We start from the raw sequence: 19,471 nt of genomic DNA, 5'->3' as shown, positions 1-19,471 counted from the left end.
AGTTTTTAGTTCATCGTGTGAAAACAAAATTTTTCTTCACAAACTCATTGTAAAACACGGCGAGTAATTGATAAAAAAAATGATCATTTCGGGTATTCCTGATAGATGCGGCAAATGTCTGATGGTTTTTAAGTCACCTAAATGATTACATTTCTGTTGTTAAACTAATCTATTAATCTAATGATGGTCTGAACATACACACACTAGTATTAGCGAGGCTTTGAATTTCCGTTTTCAGTGAAAGGATTCTGACGAGTGACACATTGAGCCGATGTGACACCACACGTCACATAGGCTGAATGTTTAAAATGCCATCTATAAAATGATATGGCCTGTAGGCGTGACGTACACACACTGAACACTGACCTTACTCGAACTTGGAAAATCACCTCAGCAAAGAGAGCGCTCATACGGATGTAAAAAATAAAAAAATAAATAAATCCCACATATCACACATTTAATCAGACCCCTAATTGCAAGGGCAAACACCGAAACACTGTCAACTGATATTAATTCACTAAGCAGCGCTGCTCATTAACCTTGTGTGGAGGCTGAGACACCAACATCACAGTCGGATGCTGTACTTGAGTCACTCCTGTCCTAACTGCTGCTGGACTAATCGTGTTACAAGAGCCAGGGGACAAGGCCCCGCACAGACACCATCATTAATCTTACAAGACAAGGACAGATACACACCGGCCTGATCAGAGCTGTGTGTTAATTAGACCGCAGCATGAAATCCTGATCAATACACTACATCTCAATACAGAGGGCTTTGCCCCATTAAAAACACTGGCTGCATCAATGCCTCATGTGCAATGTGTGATTAACGTTTAACTGGAGATGACTGCTCCTCGAAGTCTGCAGAAACACACTCAGGACTAAAATAACTGTCATTATAAATAACTGAGAACATCTGTTGTCCTCATGACATTTTGGGTAGTGACCTACCTCACTATTAGGAATTAAACGACATCCATGCCAAGTGTTGAGAAGCGCTAACATTTTTGGCTTGTAACCCCTTAAAACAAAGCAATATTTGCTAACAACACATTGTTAAAGCCTCTGGGAACCCAAATCACCAAAATGTAATTTAGGGTCTTACCTGCATAAAAAAAAAAGCATAAAAATATTAGACATTAGCCTCAATCCAGATTTGAAAATATGTCATTTTAGTTTTTTTCATATTCCTGAAGCTGGGTTTATTTGGGCATGGTTATTCCCAATCCATATTATGTAATATGCATAAAGCCAATCAAAAATTCAAAATCAGGTGTCACTTGACACTAATAGATGCCAAATTGAAATACCTCAAGGCTCCTTTTCAATGCTGTAGATGTAATATTAACATGTGGTCATTCTGGCAAGCCTTCAGCTAACGTAACATTATATGTGCACGCAGTGTTTGTGTATGTTACATGGCTTTTACTAAAATTACACAGATCGACACCAGGGAGTATCTGGCAAATGGGAAAGCAATAAAATAATAGATGCAAAACTGAGCGCTTCAGACGCTCATTTGTTGCCATCAGACTGTTCAACAGCAGTTAAAAAAGCAGACTGTTAATGTTAATGTTATGCTTTTGCACCCAAATCACAGGCTGCTCTGTTGGCTTGGATGGGAGGCTTATGTTCATGATAGCGCAAAATGTTCACATTTATAGCGTTCTCCTCAGCTGAGCTATAACGTTAGCCAGAGCAGTGGTGCTAGGTGAGTTAGCAGTAGATGCATGCTTCTTTCTGCGCTATGATACGGTTGGTGGGTGTATATCGGTACAAAGAAAGTAGGTCCTTCATGTAACTGCTCACACAAAGGTCTGTGGATTATACTGAATAACTGGGTTATGATTTCTAGGAAGAGACATTACTGTTGAGTTTTTTAATATGTATTTTTTGGCGCTTTGAGCACCACAAGCCGATTGCCATATTGTTCTATTATATTAGAGAGCAGGCAGACATCTCTACGACTGATATCTCCATCACTCGACAACTCACACAAAAACAATCTAGACTGATAAACAGAACTACAAGTAAGAGAAAAAACATGTAGTTTGATATTGATGTATTCTGTCCCTTTAATCATCTTGTGACGCCTTTTGTGGGTCCTGACCTCATATTTGGGAACCACAGCATGAGACAAGCACAGCTCTAATGCGTTTGCCTTCAGCTGAAATACTCATCGAGACACGAGGCTAAAATTATCCTTTTTTCACATGTGGCTGAATGATTAGCGCTGCGGCCTTCTAGTTCAAGGTGACTCCCCATATGATACTTGTTTACTCGTTAGGTGTCTCAGTGTGTTACCTCTCAGCTGGACTGTCGGGCTCAATAAAGCGGATGACTGGGGGAGCAGACAGGGTTTCTGTGGCAAAGACACCCCCCTGCAGCTGGATCCCAAAACCTGTGAGCGGATCTCCCCTCAGGATGACCTCGCTTGTTTCCACATGAAAAACCTGCCCCCCAGGGCCGACAGAGCTGGACGCCAGAGATACTGAGGGAGAGAGAGGGAGGGGACACATCAGAGAGATATTGGTGGAGAGGAGTGGCAGATGAATGGAGCAGGAGAGGGATTGTGGAAGACAAAAAAGTGAAGGAAGCATAAAAGGAAGAGACACGCACTCACAGAGACGACACACGGATAGAGAGGGAGTGAGTCAGAGTTTACGTCAGTCATGTTTACGTCAGTGATCAGTCAAGTCTGTTCACACACTGAGGGGGCCAAACAGACGCTAAAGGTGTTTTAACAGCACTGTGAAGCATCTTTAAAGGGTAAAAACAACAACAACAACAACAGAAAAACTAATATGCACTGTTGTTCAAAAGGTTGAAATTGCCTGCCACAAAAACTTGCCTGGCATAGTCAGATGTGTGAGAGGACTTGTGTGTATTTTGAATGGTCTTTAGTGGTGCAATGTAACTAAGTAAATTTACTTAAGTACTGTATTTAAGTGCAAATTTGAAGTAATTCGACTTTACTTGAGTCTTTTCATTTCATCCCAATTGATACTTTTACTCCATTTTGTTCAGGAAAATATTGTACTTTTTACCTCACTACATTTATCTGGGATCTTTAGCTACCTAGTGACTTTACGAATTAAGATTTATGCACGATTCAAGATAAGACTAGTGTACAAAATAGGATGTTTAGTTATAAATTTAACTACCCAACAGATTATACTATTACAGCTAAAATGATTGGACGGTTAAGCTAATCAATTAGCTGAACGACACCAAATTAATTGGCAACTATTTTGATAACTGTTTAAGTCAGTTTCTCTTGTTTTTAACAGTTTTTAATTTTTGGGTTTGTTTTTTTTTCCTTATTTTTCTTAAATGGGTACTTTTCATACTTCAAGTATATCTCTTGATTTTACTTTCTCGTATGTAACATTTTTAAAGCAGGACTTTTACCTTTAACAGAGTATTTTCACAGTGTGGTATTAGTACTTTTACTTAAGTAAAGGAACTGAATATTTCCTCTACCAAAAATGTTTTTTGATGCTTTTACATTGCAGAAAATCCTCTTTACAAACAGATGTTATTTTATGTGAAGGGCTTGTTTTATATGTGGAGAGTAAAACGTTGTATGATGGTTCAACCAGAGTGACAGCTGAAAGAGCTGAAAGAGACAAAGATCCCTCTGAGCAACAATTCAAAACGAACAGAAGAAATCACCATTCGATGGTAAAAGAAACGGAAAGCTTGGCATCACAATGTGCGCAGATTTAAAAAGGACCGTTAGGTTCCTGTTTCAGTGTTAGGTGCACAAAAATGCTGATAACAAGCTGAGATAAACAGGCAACATGTTGCTTTAGCAAAGCGGCTCTTCAAACTCCACAGTAGAAACAGAAGGTTACTCTCAGGTTAGCACTACTGGAAGTGGATCAGGGAACATCAGCTAAACATATAGCGGACTGACAAATCAGTTTAAACCTTTTATATCTAACCACTGATTAGGATGCTGAGGGGACAAAGTAAAATGGCTTTACAAAAATGTTACATCCTTTTTGCACCATTATGGGTCAATAATGATCAATGGCCAATTTGCTTTTCTAGATTCGAAAATAAATTCAGTTCTAACAGTGTAAAGAAAGTTTTGATCATTTAATTATTCCTCTTTTGGGGTAAATAACAGGCAAAAAGGTAAATAACACTTGGTGTCTGAATTATACTGTTTTTAAATCTTTGATTAAATAGCCATTATTAAAGAAAAGAAGAAAAACGTGAATGAAACGAATGATTTCAAACTTTTGAAATGCAGTGTATTTACCCACTTAACCATCCTGCAGAGATTTTTAGTTTTAGAGATTTCTGCCTGTTGGTTATTTGACAGCTTCAGTGATTAGTTGGTCAAAAGAAAATGAATCGCTAACTATTTTGACAATCAACAAATTGTTTCAGTCTTCTTTTTTTAAGCAATAATGACAAACATGTTCTGGTTTCAGCTTCTTAAATGTGAGAATTTGCTGCTTTTCATTATCATTTATGATGTCAAATAAGGAGTCTTTGAATATATCGATATAAATATATAGACCACAAGTCTGTATGTTTACAAAAGCAAATAGGAGCTACTCTGAAAATGAATAAGCCAACACCAGTTTGATTATTATTCCCTGTGGTACAAAAACCCCCATGATTTAGTAAGATAAATAAAAACAGATATCTGCTTTTGCAAACGAACCTCTGATATTGAGGTGCCAAAAAGTAATAAAAAGATGTTTGGATTGCAGAGATGTCTGCAGAGACCTGTGCAATGCTGTGCACACCACAAATAAATCCGTTTCACTGCCACTGTATTAAGTTGGAGGCAGAGATCTTATCGACCAACACTCAGCTGCCAGTTTATTATTAGGTGCAGTTCGCTAGAAGAAATGCAGTCTGATAAAACAGTCCTGCAACACATAACGAGAGGTGTTTGTTATTTATCCTGCTGTCATTTATATGAATGGAGAGGACAAAATAATACAGCTTTATGCGGTTAAAAAGAAAGGGGGAGAGACAGTGTCGTTGGTCGTACGTGAGCTCTTGTGGTCCTTCTTCCTGTTTCTCCTCTTGCCTGTGGAGCTGCGGGGGCTGGTGGGAGCAATGGGAGGGATGGGGCAGGGCAGCGTGCTGCTACCCTGGCTGCTGAAGCCTGAAGTGGCTGTGGAGGAAGGGGAGAAGCCACCACTCACCAGAGCTGAAAGAAGACATAGCACTACACATATCAAAAGCCTGCTACATTTAGATTAAACCACATCATGATGACATTTTATTTACGTCCACAGCAGCAGCAGCACGCGCTCATGTGAACATGCAACAACAGAAAGAACTGTGGTAACAGTGTTGGAGTAAACGTCTTGGAAAAGATTTAACAAACGCGCTGAAGAAAAGGCTCCTGCTATGGTGTCTCGCCAGCAGCAGTGCTGTCACAAGTGATAACTTACATTTGCAGTGGTCCTGCTGGTTGTGTGGGTGGCTTGGGCTGCTCCATGTCTTGCTGTGGCTGGCATGTGGGGGATGGCAGTAGTTGCTGCTTTGGTCCCAGTGATGATGGTTGCTCTTCTGCACTTTTACTGCAGCGACACAAAGGCAAAAACACTTTTCCATTAAATGAACCAGATCCACTCCACTTTTTTGCATGTTTCTAAATTCTGCCCCATGAAATCACGCCTTCATTCCCATGTCTAAATTTGTACCACGCCACACAGTGCCTGGAGGATAATTCAGAGCGGGGTAATTGATATTTAATGTTTTCGTCATGGTACACTAGATTAAACCCTGTGGTTTAATGTATTGTGATGAGCATCTGAGAATCAGTTAGACACAAAGAGCTGAACTGGCTGAATGGGTTGGAAAAAAATCTTACTTTTACTTGCAAGGTTCCAAAAAGTTAAGCGCAAACTGGAGATCATTTTTATCATTTCATTTTCAAAAGATCTCGATGCAAAAAGAGTCGGTGTCAGTTGTGCGCCGGGCATGATGTTGTTGTGTTTAGCAGGAAGTGATTCTGGCTGTTGGGAGGCACGTGGCCTGAACTTGATTGAGCTCAGCTGAAAGCCTGATTGCTGATGATGCAGGGTGTCTGTTTCTGAACCTGACTGGCAGACAGTTTCGGTCTAAACATGTTACATTTAAATCCCGTGTGATTCATATTCATGCAGTTTTTACTTAGAAACTCTGTTGACTTAATTTAAAAAATCCACACACACAAAAAAAATCACTGAGGGTGGAATTTTCCATGGTAGACATTTGTTTTTACATATTATAGTTTCAGAGGTCTTACTGTAAATATTTATGTAACTTTATACAAAACTTAAAAATGTAATAAGGGGCAAATACATTTTTTTAAAAAAAGTGGAGTTAAGCTAATTAAATTTAAAGTGACTATTTGCTAAGATGTAAAAAAAAAAGGTTTCTGATCATTCATCATTGTTAAATGATACATTTAGTGTTATCCATTAAATACATGCTGGAATAATTTCATAAGAATGATTTTTTACTGTCTAAAACTATGTTTTACAAAACAGTCAAATTGACCTTTCATGGTAAATGTAGTGATGCTAAGATAATAAATTCCCAATATTTACGAAATTTAAAAAACAATGTCTATTCACTGTTGCTAATACTATATATTTTATGTTATTCCATCATATATTTGATGAAAGGAGTGAAATCAGAATGATTTTTCACCGCTGCTGAGATGTTTTCAAAGTACTGTAGCTGTAAATATACAGAATAAATATGTGGAAATAATACTGGCACTGGGATACTACTAATTCCATGCTAACACTGATATATTTTGGTGAACTTACATATTACAAGAATTATAAGAGTACAAGAGTAGATTTTTTTTCTTTGCTATGAAGGGCCACCTTAAACTGTTTATAAGAGGCCTATAAATAAAAAAATATATAGTATTGATTTTTTGTTATTATAACCCCAAGGAAATAAATAATGCAAAAATATATATTTCTCATCCTTTTTTTAGTGAGGACATGAAAGGCTTAAGCCTGTATAAAGTAGAGCTTTTAATCAAACTATCTGTGACGCATTCAAAGCGAAACAACTGACCTCCTGCATGACACACACCTCAATAATTAACTTTCTTTTACATATTCATGCAGCTAAAATTGTCACAGAGTGTTACATGTGACAGTAATCCTTGCTGCTTCATTTGCAGGGGTCTAATCTCCAACAATTTGCTCACACGGATGGAGGATTTGCTGGGAACATGGATGACTGCAGTAGCGCCTGGGACGTTTGCCATGTTCAGGGAACCTGGTTAAATCCAACCAGTATGTAAGCAGAATACTAACGGGAGAACCCGCAGCTCTTTCCGGAGAACCAGTGTCTATCGGACTCATCAAACCTGTGAGGCTTTGGCTCTGACGGCTTATGTTAAGCTCACCTTGGGGAACCTCTCCAAGAAATGGTGTTTTCGATCAACGCCGGTGGAAAGAAACATTAACTCCTAATCTCTCAGTGGCCGTATCAGTCTTATTAAATCCCCAGAGGAGATTAGACAAATTGCATCTTATAATCATGTCTTATCCCAGGGGGAGAGAAGCTGTGAAAATATCGTTTTATCATAAAACCATGGTGATGTTTTCAAGGGGAGAATCATAGAATAGAAATTTCAAGAAGATACGTCTGTTATTTTAAAGCGAGGCGATGCCGGAGCTGCACTTTTAATTGAGACATTTCAGTGGTAAACAGGAGACAATAAAGTTCAAATATTATTCATTTGTATGTAGTCTTCAAAGGATTTACAATGATTATTCACCCCCAGATCAAAAATACACACCTTTACTCTCACCTCTAGTGCTATTTATCAATCTAGATGGTTTTGGTGTGAGTTGCTGAGTGTTGAAGATGGCATCCGTAAAGATTGTCTGCCTTCTCTTCAATATAATAGAACTAGATGTGCTTCTCAAAGGGCCAAAAAAATACATAGGAAAAGCTCAACAGCAATAGATAATCCACAAAACTTGTTGTGAGCAGTTTCATGTAGGAACTATTTTCTTTCTGCCAAACTACACTCGGCAACTATCACTACGCAGAGGGAACTGTGCATCTACTGCTAACTCACCTTGCACCACTGAGCTGGCTAACCTTACAGCTCAGCCGAAGAGGACGATATTAATGTTTGCATCTCGTGCTGTCACAAGCACGAGCCTCTCGTCCATGAAAAGATTCACGCTTCTTTCTGTGCAGCGATACAGTCGGTGTGTGTAGTTCAGTAGAGAGACAGTTCCTACTTGTGTTTTCACAATACTGAAATTTTGGACTTTAATGCAGTATTTTGAAAATATTGATATACAGAAGCCGGCCACTTTTGAGACCAAAAAGCTGATACTGAGGTCGTGTGTGCGTCAATTCACTATTGGAGGAGAAAAAAGAGCAGGAAAGTATTATTAATAGTGTCAGTACTGAGGAACATTAGTATCGAAACCATTTTAAATCTTCAGAATTCAAATGTATCGATGAATCAGTATTTTTGACAGCATTAGTCCCTACATGAAACTGAACACAAGAAGGTCTGTGGATTATTCAAAATAACCTGGTCATTATTTACGGAAAGAGGCATTGCTGTTGAGTTTTTCACTTTTTTTTCTGATTTTTTTTTTTTTTGACGCTTTGCCGAGTGCCATCTAGTTCCATTATATTTGAGACAAGACAGACATCTCTGTGGCCGATATCTCTAACACTTGTAACAATCTAGATTGACAAATAGCACTACAGGTAAGGGGAAAGTTATTTATTCTTAATTTTGGAATACAATTTCCCTTTAAGCCTGTAAAAATGGAAATCAAAATAAATCAGTAAATAAGGATTTAAAAAAACAAATGAAAGTTTGGTAAATAAAACTTAAAAGACTGGATCAGGGCACAAAGAAGAAACTGTAGATAAAGCGTTCAGTGAACCGCAGGGAATTCTAAACTACATCTTATTTCCTTTGTCATGTTGTATGATTCCTCACATGCTCACATGTTAAGGAGCCCCCGCAGCTGCTGACCCATAAATAAGTCTGCAGAACACGGCACGAACATGATCTCTGACCGAGAAAGTGTTTACAGTATTTGTGTGTGTGTGCGAGTGTGAGTGAGAGTGTGTGAGTGGCTTGTTGGTATGCATAAGAGACCGAGTGTGTGCCCAAAGGCAAAGGGGTTGTGGCCGGCAGCGTACACACAGACACACACAGACACACACAGACACACACAGACACACACACACACACACACACACACACACGCTGATTCACAGTACTTGGTAGAAGGCAGCTGGGAGCAGCCAGGCTCTTTACAGCTGTAGGTAGAGCGGAGTCACAATACATATGGTGAGGACAACACATTGAACTGCAGCCTGTATATTCTCCACAATATAAACACAGAACTACCTCAAAACATTTAAATGCTGCAGTGCTGAAACAATTAGTCCGTTAGTCAACATTGTCCTCTGTAAGTCTTTTGCATTGCGCTGCACATCTGCATAATTGCACTTGAGCGTGTCCTAAATGTTTTTGCATAGTTTGCCTTACAGTTGTGACACTAATTTTACATTTTTTTACATTCTGAAAAACTTTACTGGGCACACACACACTGGGCGACTACACATATATGTAAATATTTATATGTTATATGTTTTATATTTAGGTGGTGTAAGTACTCAGATCCTTTACTTAAGTAAAAGTGTCACCACAACCAGTTGCACCACACTGCAACTGAGTTCCATTTCATACTTAATGGTTACACCGCTTTTGTTACAATTATGTTGTTTTGTCCAGTGGGGTCCAACCCAGGAATCGAGCCCCTCCAAAGGGTCACAAGAAAAATCTAAGGGGTCAGGAGAAGATTAAAGGGAGCATAAGAACAATAAAATAAAAAAGTTTTAATTGTTAAACCTTCTTTAAAATTGGCATTTTGCTAAATATTAAAAAATATGTCTATTGTAAACCAAATATCTGACAAAAACAGGCTATTTAAAGACGTCAGGTTGGGCATTTTATGGCTAAATAAATAATTTACTTTTTTTTATGTCATCAATTACAGTTGCAGCCCTAAATGATCAGCTTTGTCTGAAGTCATTTATTCTTTTACAGCAGATTCTCATAACACTCTGATATCTTATTCTGTTGCAAGAGATTTGCAGTGTTTGTTGTGCCACCTCCAGGACAAACAGAACACCGGCAATCACAGAAACATTTTCCTTGTTTCATTTGGGCCAAACAAACAAAAACGAATGTGTTTCAGCAACAAAGCCATCCTCAACCTTCATTACGTACCTGCGTCTTGTGGCCTGACAGGAAGTCTGCTTTGACTGGCCGGCAGAATCTCCAGTTTCACAACATCAGAAGTGCTGGCAAGTAGCTGCGTGGCCTCCATCAGAGAGCAGTGCTCTGTGCTGGTCCCGTCTATAGACAGAAGGATGTCACCTGCATGCAGTGCTCCACACCTGACAGAGTGAGACAGACTGTCAGGAAAGTTTAACAGGAAAGTGTCTGTGGAGCAGAACACTGTAAGATGTAAGTTTCACCTTTCCACCACGCTGGCTGGCTTTATCTTGTCAATAATAATAACTTGTTTGCTTCTGTATATTGTTGTGGTGAGGCTGATCCCAAGGCTCGACGAGGGACCTTTCACTATCTCCACCAGCAGAGGGCCCGAGGCCTGCTGCACTGCCTCTGAAACAGACAACACACATATATGAGAGGCTTACAAGATCACTGGATGCATCCGAAGCCAAGAACATACATAGTATATGTCTCTTTTACAATCTCAATCTGCGATGACAAGATTGTCCAAAAAATTAGCACACTGTCATCAGATTTATTTTACATGCATTTCTTGTCCCTTGATCAGCTGCTGCAAAGACTTTGCCTTTAAGTCCCAGGTGGATTGCATTGCTTTTCCAATGGTTTTGATTACTCTCAAGCACATTTCTCCATATGTTTATTTTAAATTCTCACTGGCATTGGCATTTATCTCTACATAATGAACTGATAACAGGTTCAGATTCAGATCATTTACATGACAGATGGACACTTTTTTTTTTACGAAGGTATCACAGTTCCTGAATATGGTCCTTACAAACATCAGAGAGGAATGACAGGACGCTCATACAGAAAAGAAGATGTAAAGTGTACTGGACGTGTTGTCAGAGGAAGAGGTGGATGCAGAGGAGAAGACAGAGCCGACATGCTGCCATTGAGGACGTCACAGCAGAGGCATGTAGGGGGGAGTTGAACCATGCAATCATGCCTCATTTTTGTTTTACATTACTGTTAAATAAATGGCCTAACTGTGAATAGGGGCCATGCCAGAGAGGTGCAAGGTGATAGTTAGAAAGCTGTGAACACAACACTGTGTCACTGGTGTTAATATAATATGAGTTTATTCAGTTAGCTGTAGAGGATATTGGGTTATTGTACGTAAAGCTCAATAAGAAAAAAAGAAAAAGAAAATAAGAAAAAAACCCAGTAATGAGTCTTTTTTCAGTCTTTTTAATATGTTTTTGGCTAGGAGCCTTAAATAAGGTCTATGGTTAACACACCTTAAGAGACTGTCATGTTTTGTTCTTCAACATAAAATATTCCAGTAAATACCCAAGTTGTGAACTTAAAAAAAAAAAAAAGGGTTGCTGAATGAGACTACAGAATGTCATCACACCAAACTGCACCAAACAGCTCTTTTAAAGCCTAGCTTTTACTTCTGGCGATTGCATTTAGGCCTCAAAAATCCTAAAAGTGGCATTCATTTGTAAAGTTTATCTAGCTGAACAAAATGTGTAAGTATCATAAACATTTATTTACCACCAAATCCCACAGGCTTTTTGATGAGGGAACCAGGGCAAAGCTAGTTTCTGCATCAGCCTACAGAAAAATGTTATCCCTGAGGCACTCCATAGAGAACCAGTTTAAACACCCATGGTGTCATTATGTCATTAAATTCTGCGATCAATATCTACTCCAAAATGTAAAGTAAAAGCAAAAAGGTTGTCTGTTTCCACTTAAAGAATCTGAGAAAACCATGATGTTAGTATTTTCCCCCCATATTTCTAATTTTTGTCTTATAGTTTGTGAACCCTCTGACTGGTTTAGTGTGGAGGCAGGAGGTCTGAATCCTAAACTCCCACATACAGAGAGATAATGTGTGTCACATGTCCTCAGTGACCTGCCCTATTTTGCACAGAGTTTGTGTTCTTATGAGAGAATTAGTCACTATCACAAAAGAGAGGTAATAATCTATGGTGAGTTTTTGACCCAAAGTCATTATAGATTTGATTTGCTCTGCACACTTAGAGTCAAGAGTCATTTTCACAGCATTAATTGCTGAAAGTGCTTAAAATAATATACAATATGATACAATTTAGTTTTTTGTTTGTCTTGAACTCAGATGCTGCATCCATAAATCCCTTCACAGTCACAATAAAACAAACCACATAAATGTATGTGCAAAATATTGCACATACATTTTACATAACACATACTGCCTACGCCCCATTGGTAAAACATCATGTAACTATTGCACAATCCCTGCAGCCTTGAACAGCATGGTTTAAAAGTCTGATAAAGGAAGGAACAAATGAGTTTTTAAAATGGTTGAATTTCCAGTGGGGAACACTGTAGGATATATGATGGGTCAGTCATTATTCTCCGAGCATGCCTAAGAACAGACTGCTCCTTCATCACTGGAGGGGCTGGCATTCATCCTCCCCGTCATCTTTATGGCGGTTTGCACCATGCAGCAATACTGTTTACTGTGCTTCCTTCAGCAATTCACTGACAGAAATGGCTCCTCTGATACAGAAAAATACTATTCTTTTTTTTTTTTTATTGAGGTTGAACCTGTCATATTTCAGGAGTGAAGAGAGGTCCACGCACTACAATAAAACACTGAATATTACCCATCTACCCTTTCCCTGTTGAAATTGTGCTCTTGGGCCAGTGTGACTCCCCTGGTGGCGTCTCCAGCATTGACACTCACTCCCATCTACGCAGCCGAACGGCCACATTATTTACCCTCAGAGCAACGCTGCCCTACCATGCCTCCACATATTCCCTGTGTGTGTGTGCTCACCCATGACAGAGACGTCATACTCAATCAGGAACAGAGCTTCCTGGCCGCTCTGCATCAGCATGGTCAAAGCGTCGGCGTGCTTCTCTCTGTTTAAAGGCATCCCGTCCACGCTCAATACTCGGTCTCCGGCCTTCAAAGTGCCCTCTCTGGAGAGACGCAGGAGGAAAAAGAGAAGGCAAAATAATAAAACACAAGCGACCGGCACAAGATGCTCGTAGGAGCGTTCAAGCACCAGTCACAGTAAATCATTAAACAGTTCCACATGAGCGTTTCCTCCCAGGTGAGATGAAGGATAAAGGAGATAAGCGGCCGTAAAGGCTTTGATGGTGAATTATGTTTGCTCCAGTGTTTTGGTGCACTCTGTTTTCATAGGGAAAAGTGAAATGTTGCATTAGCCGCAGGATGAGCGGTGCCCTTTCTTTTTTGAACAGACTCTATATGTGTCACAGCCACAATTTCATACAGCCGCCAGGAAACAGATGGATGATAAAGAAATAATATGACCATAAAGATATTTTACATTTACAAATATAATTCTTAATAACCTAATCGAGTATGGCTGTGGAAAAATAGTTTTAAGGCAGACAGAGATAAGGCATTAGTAAAACATATTCATTGGTCCATACATCATATTTGTATGATGTAAGTTTTGGAGATTTGTAGTTTTTGCTGTTACCTATATTGAGAGTTATTGACATTTTTATTCATATGTATACATATACTCATACATGTATACATACATTTATCACATATATATTATTTCTCTGTCTTATGTTTGCTATTTGGATTGATAGTCATATTAAATGTAACTTTTTAAATGTGTTACTGTGTGTTGACAATCATGTTTAATGTCGATGTGGACCCCAGGAAGATTAGCTGTGCTCTTGGGTACAGCTAATGGGATCCTAACAAATAAACATCTAAATACATAAAAGCTGTTATGCTGCCTTGCTGTTCTGTATATAATGTACAATCAGGGAAAAGGGGGAAAGAGTAGTCTCGAGTTAATAACAGCCCCAAAACAAAGTCTGTATAGAATGTAAAGCTGAAAAAACCTGACCATGTGTGGGGTCAAGTGTGACGTTTTGACAGCGTGTTATGCGTGCGATCCACCATGGGAGATTCAAAAAGTAGCTGTTAGTGGTTAGCAGCTAACTCAAAGATGAAGAACACAAATGTCGGCAAATTGAGGAAACAATAATATTCGAGAGCTCCTTGCCATTCAAGCAGGGTATGAGATCAGAAACCATATAACTGAGAAGGTAAATGATAGTTATTGAAACATTACTTCCATTGCTGTTGTTTTGAAAGTGCTGCTGACGTATCTGTTTTTGTCACACTAGAGGCTGATGCTGTTGTGTTATATGTCATGTCTGTCATGCCTCTTTTGGTCCTGCAGAGCTGCAATGCAATGTATAACCACACACTGAAGCGGGATGATGCCAACGTCATTTGATTCTGTGTAAAAATGTAAAGGAGGCATAAAGAAGAGATCTCGCAGCGACCCTATGGCACCATCTCTGTGTAAAAAGGTCTATAGAAACATGCATGCACAGGCACATACAATAACGTGAATGGGCTCATTCATGCATGATCATGACACCAAAATAGCTCCACTCGTAAACACACAAACACTAAGTCAACTATTCTTGTTCTCACCTGTCAGCGGGGCCTCCGGGCCTGACGTAGGTAACCACCAGAGGACGAGATCTGCGCCAGTCCTCATGGAAGCCTCCTAAAAAAAACACACAGACAACATAAATCAGTGCAAACAAGCTTATTATTTAAACTGAAGGATTTTAGAATAAAATGTGTATGCACCTACCTCTCATGACAAACCCAAAGCTGTTTCCCTCTTTGTGTAAACACACCTCTATGGTTTTGGTTAAGACTCCTGAGGGGTTCTGGACTAAGAGCAGACAGATTCAGAAAATTATTGCCATGATCCCCTAGAGATACACATAAAATGAGGTATTATCAAGCAGAAACCGTTCACAAAAGTTTGATTGTTAGTGTCACTGAGTGTTATAAGTAAGTGCTGAGTCTTGAGAATGAACAAAGCATTGTGGAAAAATGATTAATTCATCTCAGTGGGGAAATTAATTCTTAGTATTTGACCAGTGTTAATGATTTCAGAGAAGTGAGCAGCCACAGTGCAGCGCCCGGGGACCAACTCTGTTTCTGAGGCCAGTGCCTCGATCGGAGAAACCCAATAAGTATTGATCTGGTGATTTGCAGGACGAAAGATGTCTACATGTTGGGGTAACATTGGGGCTAAATTTGGCTGACCATGTTTAGATGTCTAAGTTATTCTGGTCTGCTTCACAAATGTATTGCAGCAGGAAAAATCATTGGCACAGAATGACCAAAACTTTATGACATTTGCATCACTAGCTGCAAAAGAAAAGCCCAAAATATCATTAAAGGGACAGACCACCTCAAAATCAAAAGCATATATATATATATGGCACCACAAGCCGAGTGCAATCTACTTCCTAACCCTAACCCACCAAAACAAAACAATCTAGACTAATATATAGAGGCCAGATGATTATATGTAATTCTGATTTGGAGTGAACTGTTCCTTTAAAGACACCAGTCACCCGGCTCATGCCCTTTTTTTCCCACTTCCATCTGAAACACATTACAGGAGCATCAGATCACACCACCTGTCTCAGTAACAGCTTCTTTCCTCAGGCAGTCAGGTTGCTGAACAGTTGGCGCATCAATGCGCACCGCACATTGTTGCAGTATATTGCATGTACTGTATAATTTGCATAATTATTCTCTTGTTGTTGTCTAGGGATGTGTGTTTTTTGTGTAAGGCAGAGAGTCTCACTGAGCACAATCATTTCATTGCAATTTAATACACATGACAATGAAGTTGATGTTGATGTATGAATGGTAAAATACTTCCTTTTAACTCACCAAAAAGTAGCTCAGTATTAATCTAGACATAAGCCTGGTATTTTCTTCTGGTCTGCAGCCATAAGTAATAAGCCTTTGAATCAACCAAATTCCTACCAATGTGCATCTGACACTTATTTTTCAATATTCACACAAACTTCACCTACCGAAAGGAGGCAGCTCGTACTCCACTTCCAGCACGACTCGCTCCCCGATGTTCTTCAGCAGGCTGATGATCTCATCGTGGCGGAGCTTTGACAGGTTGATGCCATTCACTGACTTTATGTAGTCTCCTACATTCAGCTGGTCACTCCTGTAGAAATATATGGACGGATCATCAAGATGAAGACTGAATTACCAACCGGACAGAATAAGAGACTGCATCAGGGCTCCATTTTTCCATTCATCTTGCTGAGGAGCTCACTTTGAACACCTACCTGGAATAAAATCTCAGAAAACTGCAGGTTGGCTGCAACTCTCAGTTCTTTTAATCAAGACTCAAAAACTTTTTTGTTTGCCGCTGCCTTTAATTAAATCAAATGATTGATTTCTTTCACTAACTTGTCGTACTCTATTTTAGTTTGTTCTTTTTCTGCTCTTTAATTACTGTTGTATTTAAACATCTTTTTATAATGTGTTTCTTCTGCACTCCGAAATGCACTTTGAAATGCTCAGTTACTGAAATGTGCGATATACATAACTTGCCTTGCTTTAAAACTGTAAAGATCTGTAAGGTGTGAGATGTGGCTTGTAGTAACCCCACAGTGAATTATCAACACCTCTGCAGAGCTTTTTATACACTTACAGATCATTTATTGGTTTCACAGCTCACACCTTTCACTCTCATCTCTCTAAACTCACTGTAAGCTACCTGTTTGTTACACAGGGCCAACCATGGACGCATTACTTAAGCAGGCTTACTGGGGACAGTGGGACCTCAAGTGTCAGGGTCCCCTATGGCCTTCAACTGTAAAATGTCACTCAAAGAGACATGTACCGACAAGTTCAATTAAAATGACCTCAAAGAAACATAAAAATACCACAAAGAGATGTAAAGCAGCTGCAAAGAGACACACAGAGACTCACAACAACTATAAAAAAAGGGGAACAACAAGCCAAATCAACTACAAAAAGACTCAAAAATGACCCCAAAATCGCTCAAAGCAACCACAAACAGACACTTAATGATACTAAGAAATCCAATAAGACCGCAAAGAGACAACAAACCACAGAGAAATGCATAATGGCTCAAAGATCAATATGAGATGCAAGCGTGAATATTCTGGCTGTTCCATCTGTGTGAGAGAAGCAGAAATACATCAAGCTGCTGGTTGTATTAATTTGTGTCCAAACACAGTAATGATAACTTCATTATTAATCCCTCGTACATACAAAACCAGCTGTGTGAGTGGACGGCTGAAAGCGTCTCCTCTCCAAACACTGACACAGATGATTGTACATGCCGCCTCACATATGACATTCTGAGTCAACACGCTGCTCGTCGGAGGCTAATTAATTAAAGAGATGTTCTGCCCTGCTCACCCCATCTCACCTTTGGGCAACTGCCAATCAGGAGTGACAGCAGACAGAGAAAGACGTCTTGACCAGCAGAGGCAACTGCCGGCCGGTCATCCGGTCCGGTCACATCACGCAGCGTCACTGCCAGTCTCTCTCCTGTCTGTCTGTCTGTCTGTGTGTCTTTCCACCAAGTAAATTAGCTAGCACTTCCATACAAGCATGAACTCAGCAGTGGGAAGACAGGCTGCTTGGAAGAATTAGCACAGTGTCTGTCTCTAAACCTCCTTGGACTTGACAAGCAATGGCATATTTGGCCAAGACATTTTCAGAGGGGCTATGTCATTCTTACAAAACTGTGTGTGTGTGTGTGTGTGTGTGTGTGTGTGTGTGTGTGTGTGTGTTACACTTCAGTCACACGCTGCTTAATCATTATGAAATATGAGTCCTCCGCTACATTTTCCTTTCGTGTGGTTGATGTTGGAGAAAATTAGTGTAATGGTGTTGACGTCTGGGGAAAATGTATTTAATTGAATCTTAATTAGTTAGGCAATCTTTGTACAACAATAAAAAAAAATAAATAAAGCTATTTTGAATTACTACCATCATACAGTGATTTAAACATTAACTGGATTTTTTTAAAGGAAAATATTAAAGGGACATTTCACCCCAAAATCCAAAATACATATTTTCCTTTTTATCAGACTGTTTTGGTGTGAGTTACAAAGTGTCGAGATATGAGCCGTAGAGATGTCTGTTTTCTCTCAGGTATAAAGGAACTAGATGGCATTCAGCTTTGGAAGCTCAAAGCACCAAAACAAATTCAGTTGAAAAAATGAACAGCAGTGTTTCTAGAAATCATGACCAGTTACTCAGGATAATCCACAGTACTTGTTTTGAGCAATTTCAAGTAGGAACTTTTTTTTTCTACTGAACTACACCCGTCAAACTTATCAACATGCAGAAGGAAGCGTGCATCTCCTACTAGCTTGGCTCAGGCGCCCAGGAAGTGCGCCAGGCCTTGAAGCCAATTTTTGTAGTGACCAAACAGTGTAATTACTCCATCATGTGATCCCCTGTGGCCAAAGAACACTTTTTCCCATTGACTTACATGGTGGAAAAAAAGATGTCTGCAAATCAGTGGAAAACACTTCTTGAGCATCAAAGCCCCTCGGAAATGACTCCTTTTAGCTGTCAGGATTTGACCCATTGGGTCCGATAACATCTCGAAAGTGTAGAAGAGCTTCACCATTAAATCATTTTATCCCCATAACTTCTGATTAACTTAAGTTAGTGGAGTGCCAAATCAGAAGTTAGCTGCTGGACCACGCACTGCGGAAGTAGTGCTGATCATCTGAGTAATTTTCTACACAGCAGTTGAATCCTTTTGGCTTCACAAGCCACTAAGCAATTCTCATGGGAAGGAACAGAGCCCCACGTTCAACTCTGTATCGAGTTTTCTTTATACATCCATGGCTCACCACTGAGCCAGGTAACGTTACAGTTCAGCTGAGGAGGAGACCATTAATGTTTACATCTCTCCCTGTTAAGAGCCTCCAGTCCATGTGTGATGCACGCTTCCTTCTGCGCAGGTTGGCGTGTGTAGCTCTGCAGAAGGAAAATAGTTCCTACATGAAACTGCTCACAACAAGGTGTATGGATTATCTGAAGTAAGCGGGTCATGATTCCTGGAAAAATAAACTGCTGTTGAGTTTCTCAAATGTATTTTTTTGGTGCTTCGTGCCATCTAGTTCCATTATGTTCAAGAGAAGACAAACATACATACAGCCAATATCTCTGACACTCCACAACTCACGCCGAAACAATCTAGACTGATAAATAGCACTACAGGTATGAGGAAAAATATTTATTTTTGATTTTGGGGGGGATTGTCCCTTTAACATCTAAATCAGTCTTGCCTCCATTTATTGTCACTTCTTATATGGACTCATGGGTCTTAAGTAGGAAGACATCAAGTTGATCTAACACAA

The 19,471-nt window shown here is 39.5% G+C and overlaps 1 protein-coding gene across 4 annotated transcripts in view; it reads right to left on the bottom strand.

Moving 5' to 3' along the window:
* The window catches only part of LOC121946774 (glutamate receptor-interacting protein 2-like), a 46,066-nt gene that overhangs the window by 15,291 nt on the left and 11,304 nt on the right, over window positions 1-19,471 (bottom strand). For all 4 annotated transcript variants that reach the window (XM_042491513.1, XM_042491514.1, XM_042491515.1 and 1 more), the window contains exons 4-12: window positions 16,133-16,278; window positions 14,884-14,967; window positions 14,718-14,793; window positions 13,059-13,204; window positions 10,516-10,663; window positions 10,265-10,434; window positions 5,427-5,555; window positions 5,018-5,179; window positions 2,305-2,491 (exon numbers count right to left, since the gene is read on the bottom strand). In XM_042491513.1, the coding sequence (XP_042347447.1) occupies window positions 2,305-2,491; window positions 5,018-5,179; window positions 5,427-5,555; window positions 10,265-10,434; window positions 10,516-10,663; window positions 13,059-13,204; window positions 14,718-14,793; window positions 14,884-14,967; window positions 16,133-16,278 (1,248 nt within the window). The remainder of the gene's footprint in view (window positions 1-2,304; window positions 2,492-5,017; window positions 5,180-5,426; window positions 5,556-10,264; window positions 10,435-10,515; window positions 10,664-13,058; window positions 13,205-14,717; window positions 14,794-14,883; window positions 14,968-16,132; window positions 16,279-19,471) is intronic.

Source organism: Plectropomus leopardus, chromosome 8, assembly GCF_008729295.1.
Source record: "Plectropomus leopardus isolate mb chromosome 8, YSFRI_Pleo_2.0, whole genome shotgun sequence".
Lineage (NCBI taxonomy): Eukaryota > Metazoa > Chordata > Actinopteri > Perciformes > Serranidae > Plectropomus > Plectropomus leopardus.
Note: the sequence above shows the minus strand (reverse complement) of the source record. Positions and strands in the feature narration are given on the sequence as shown.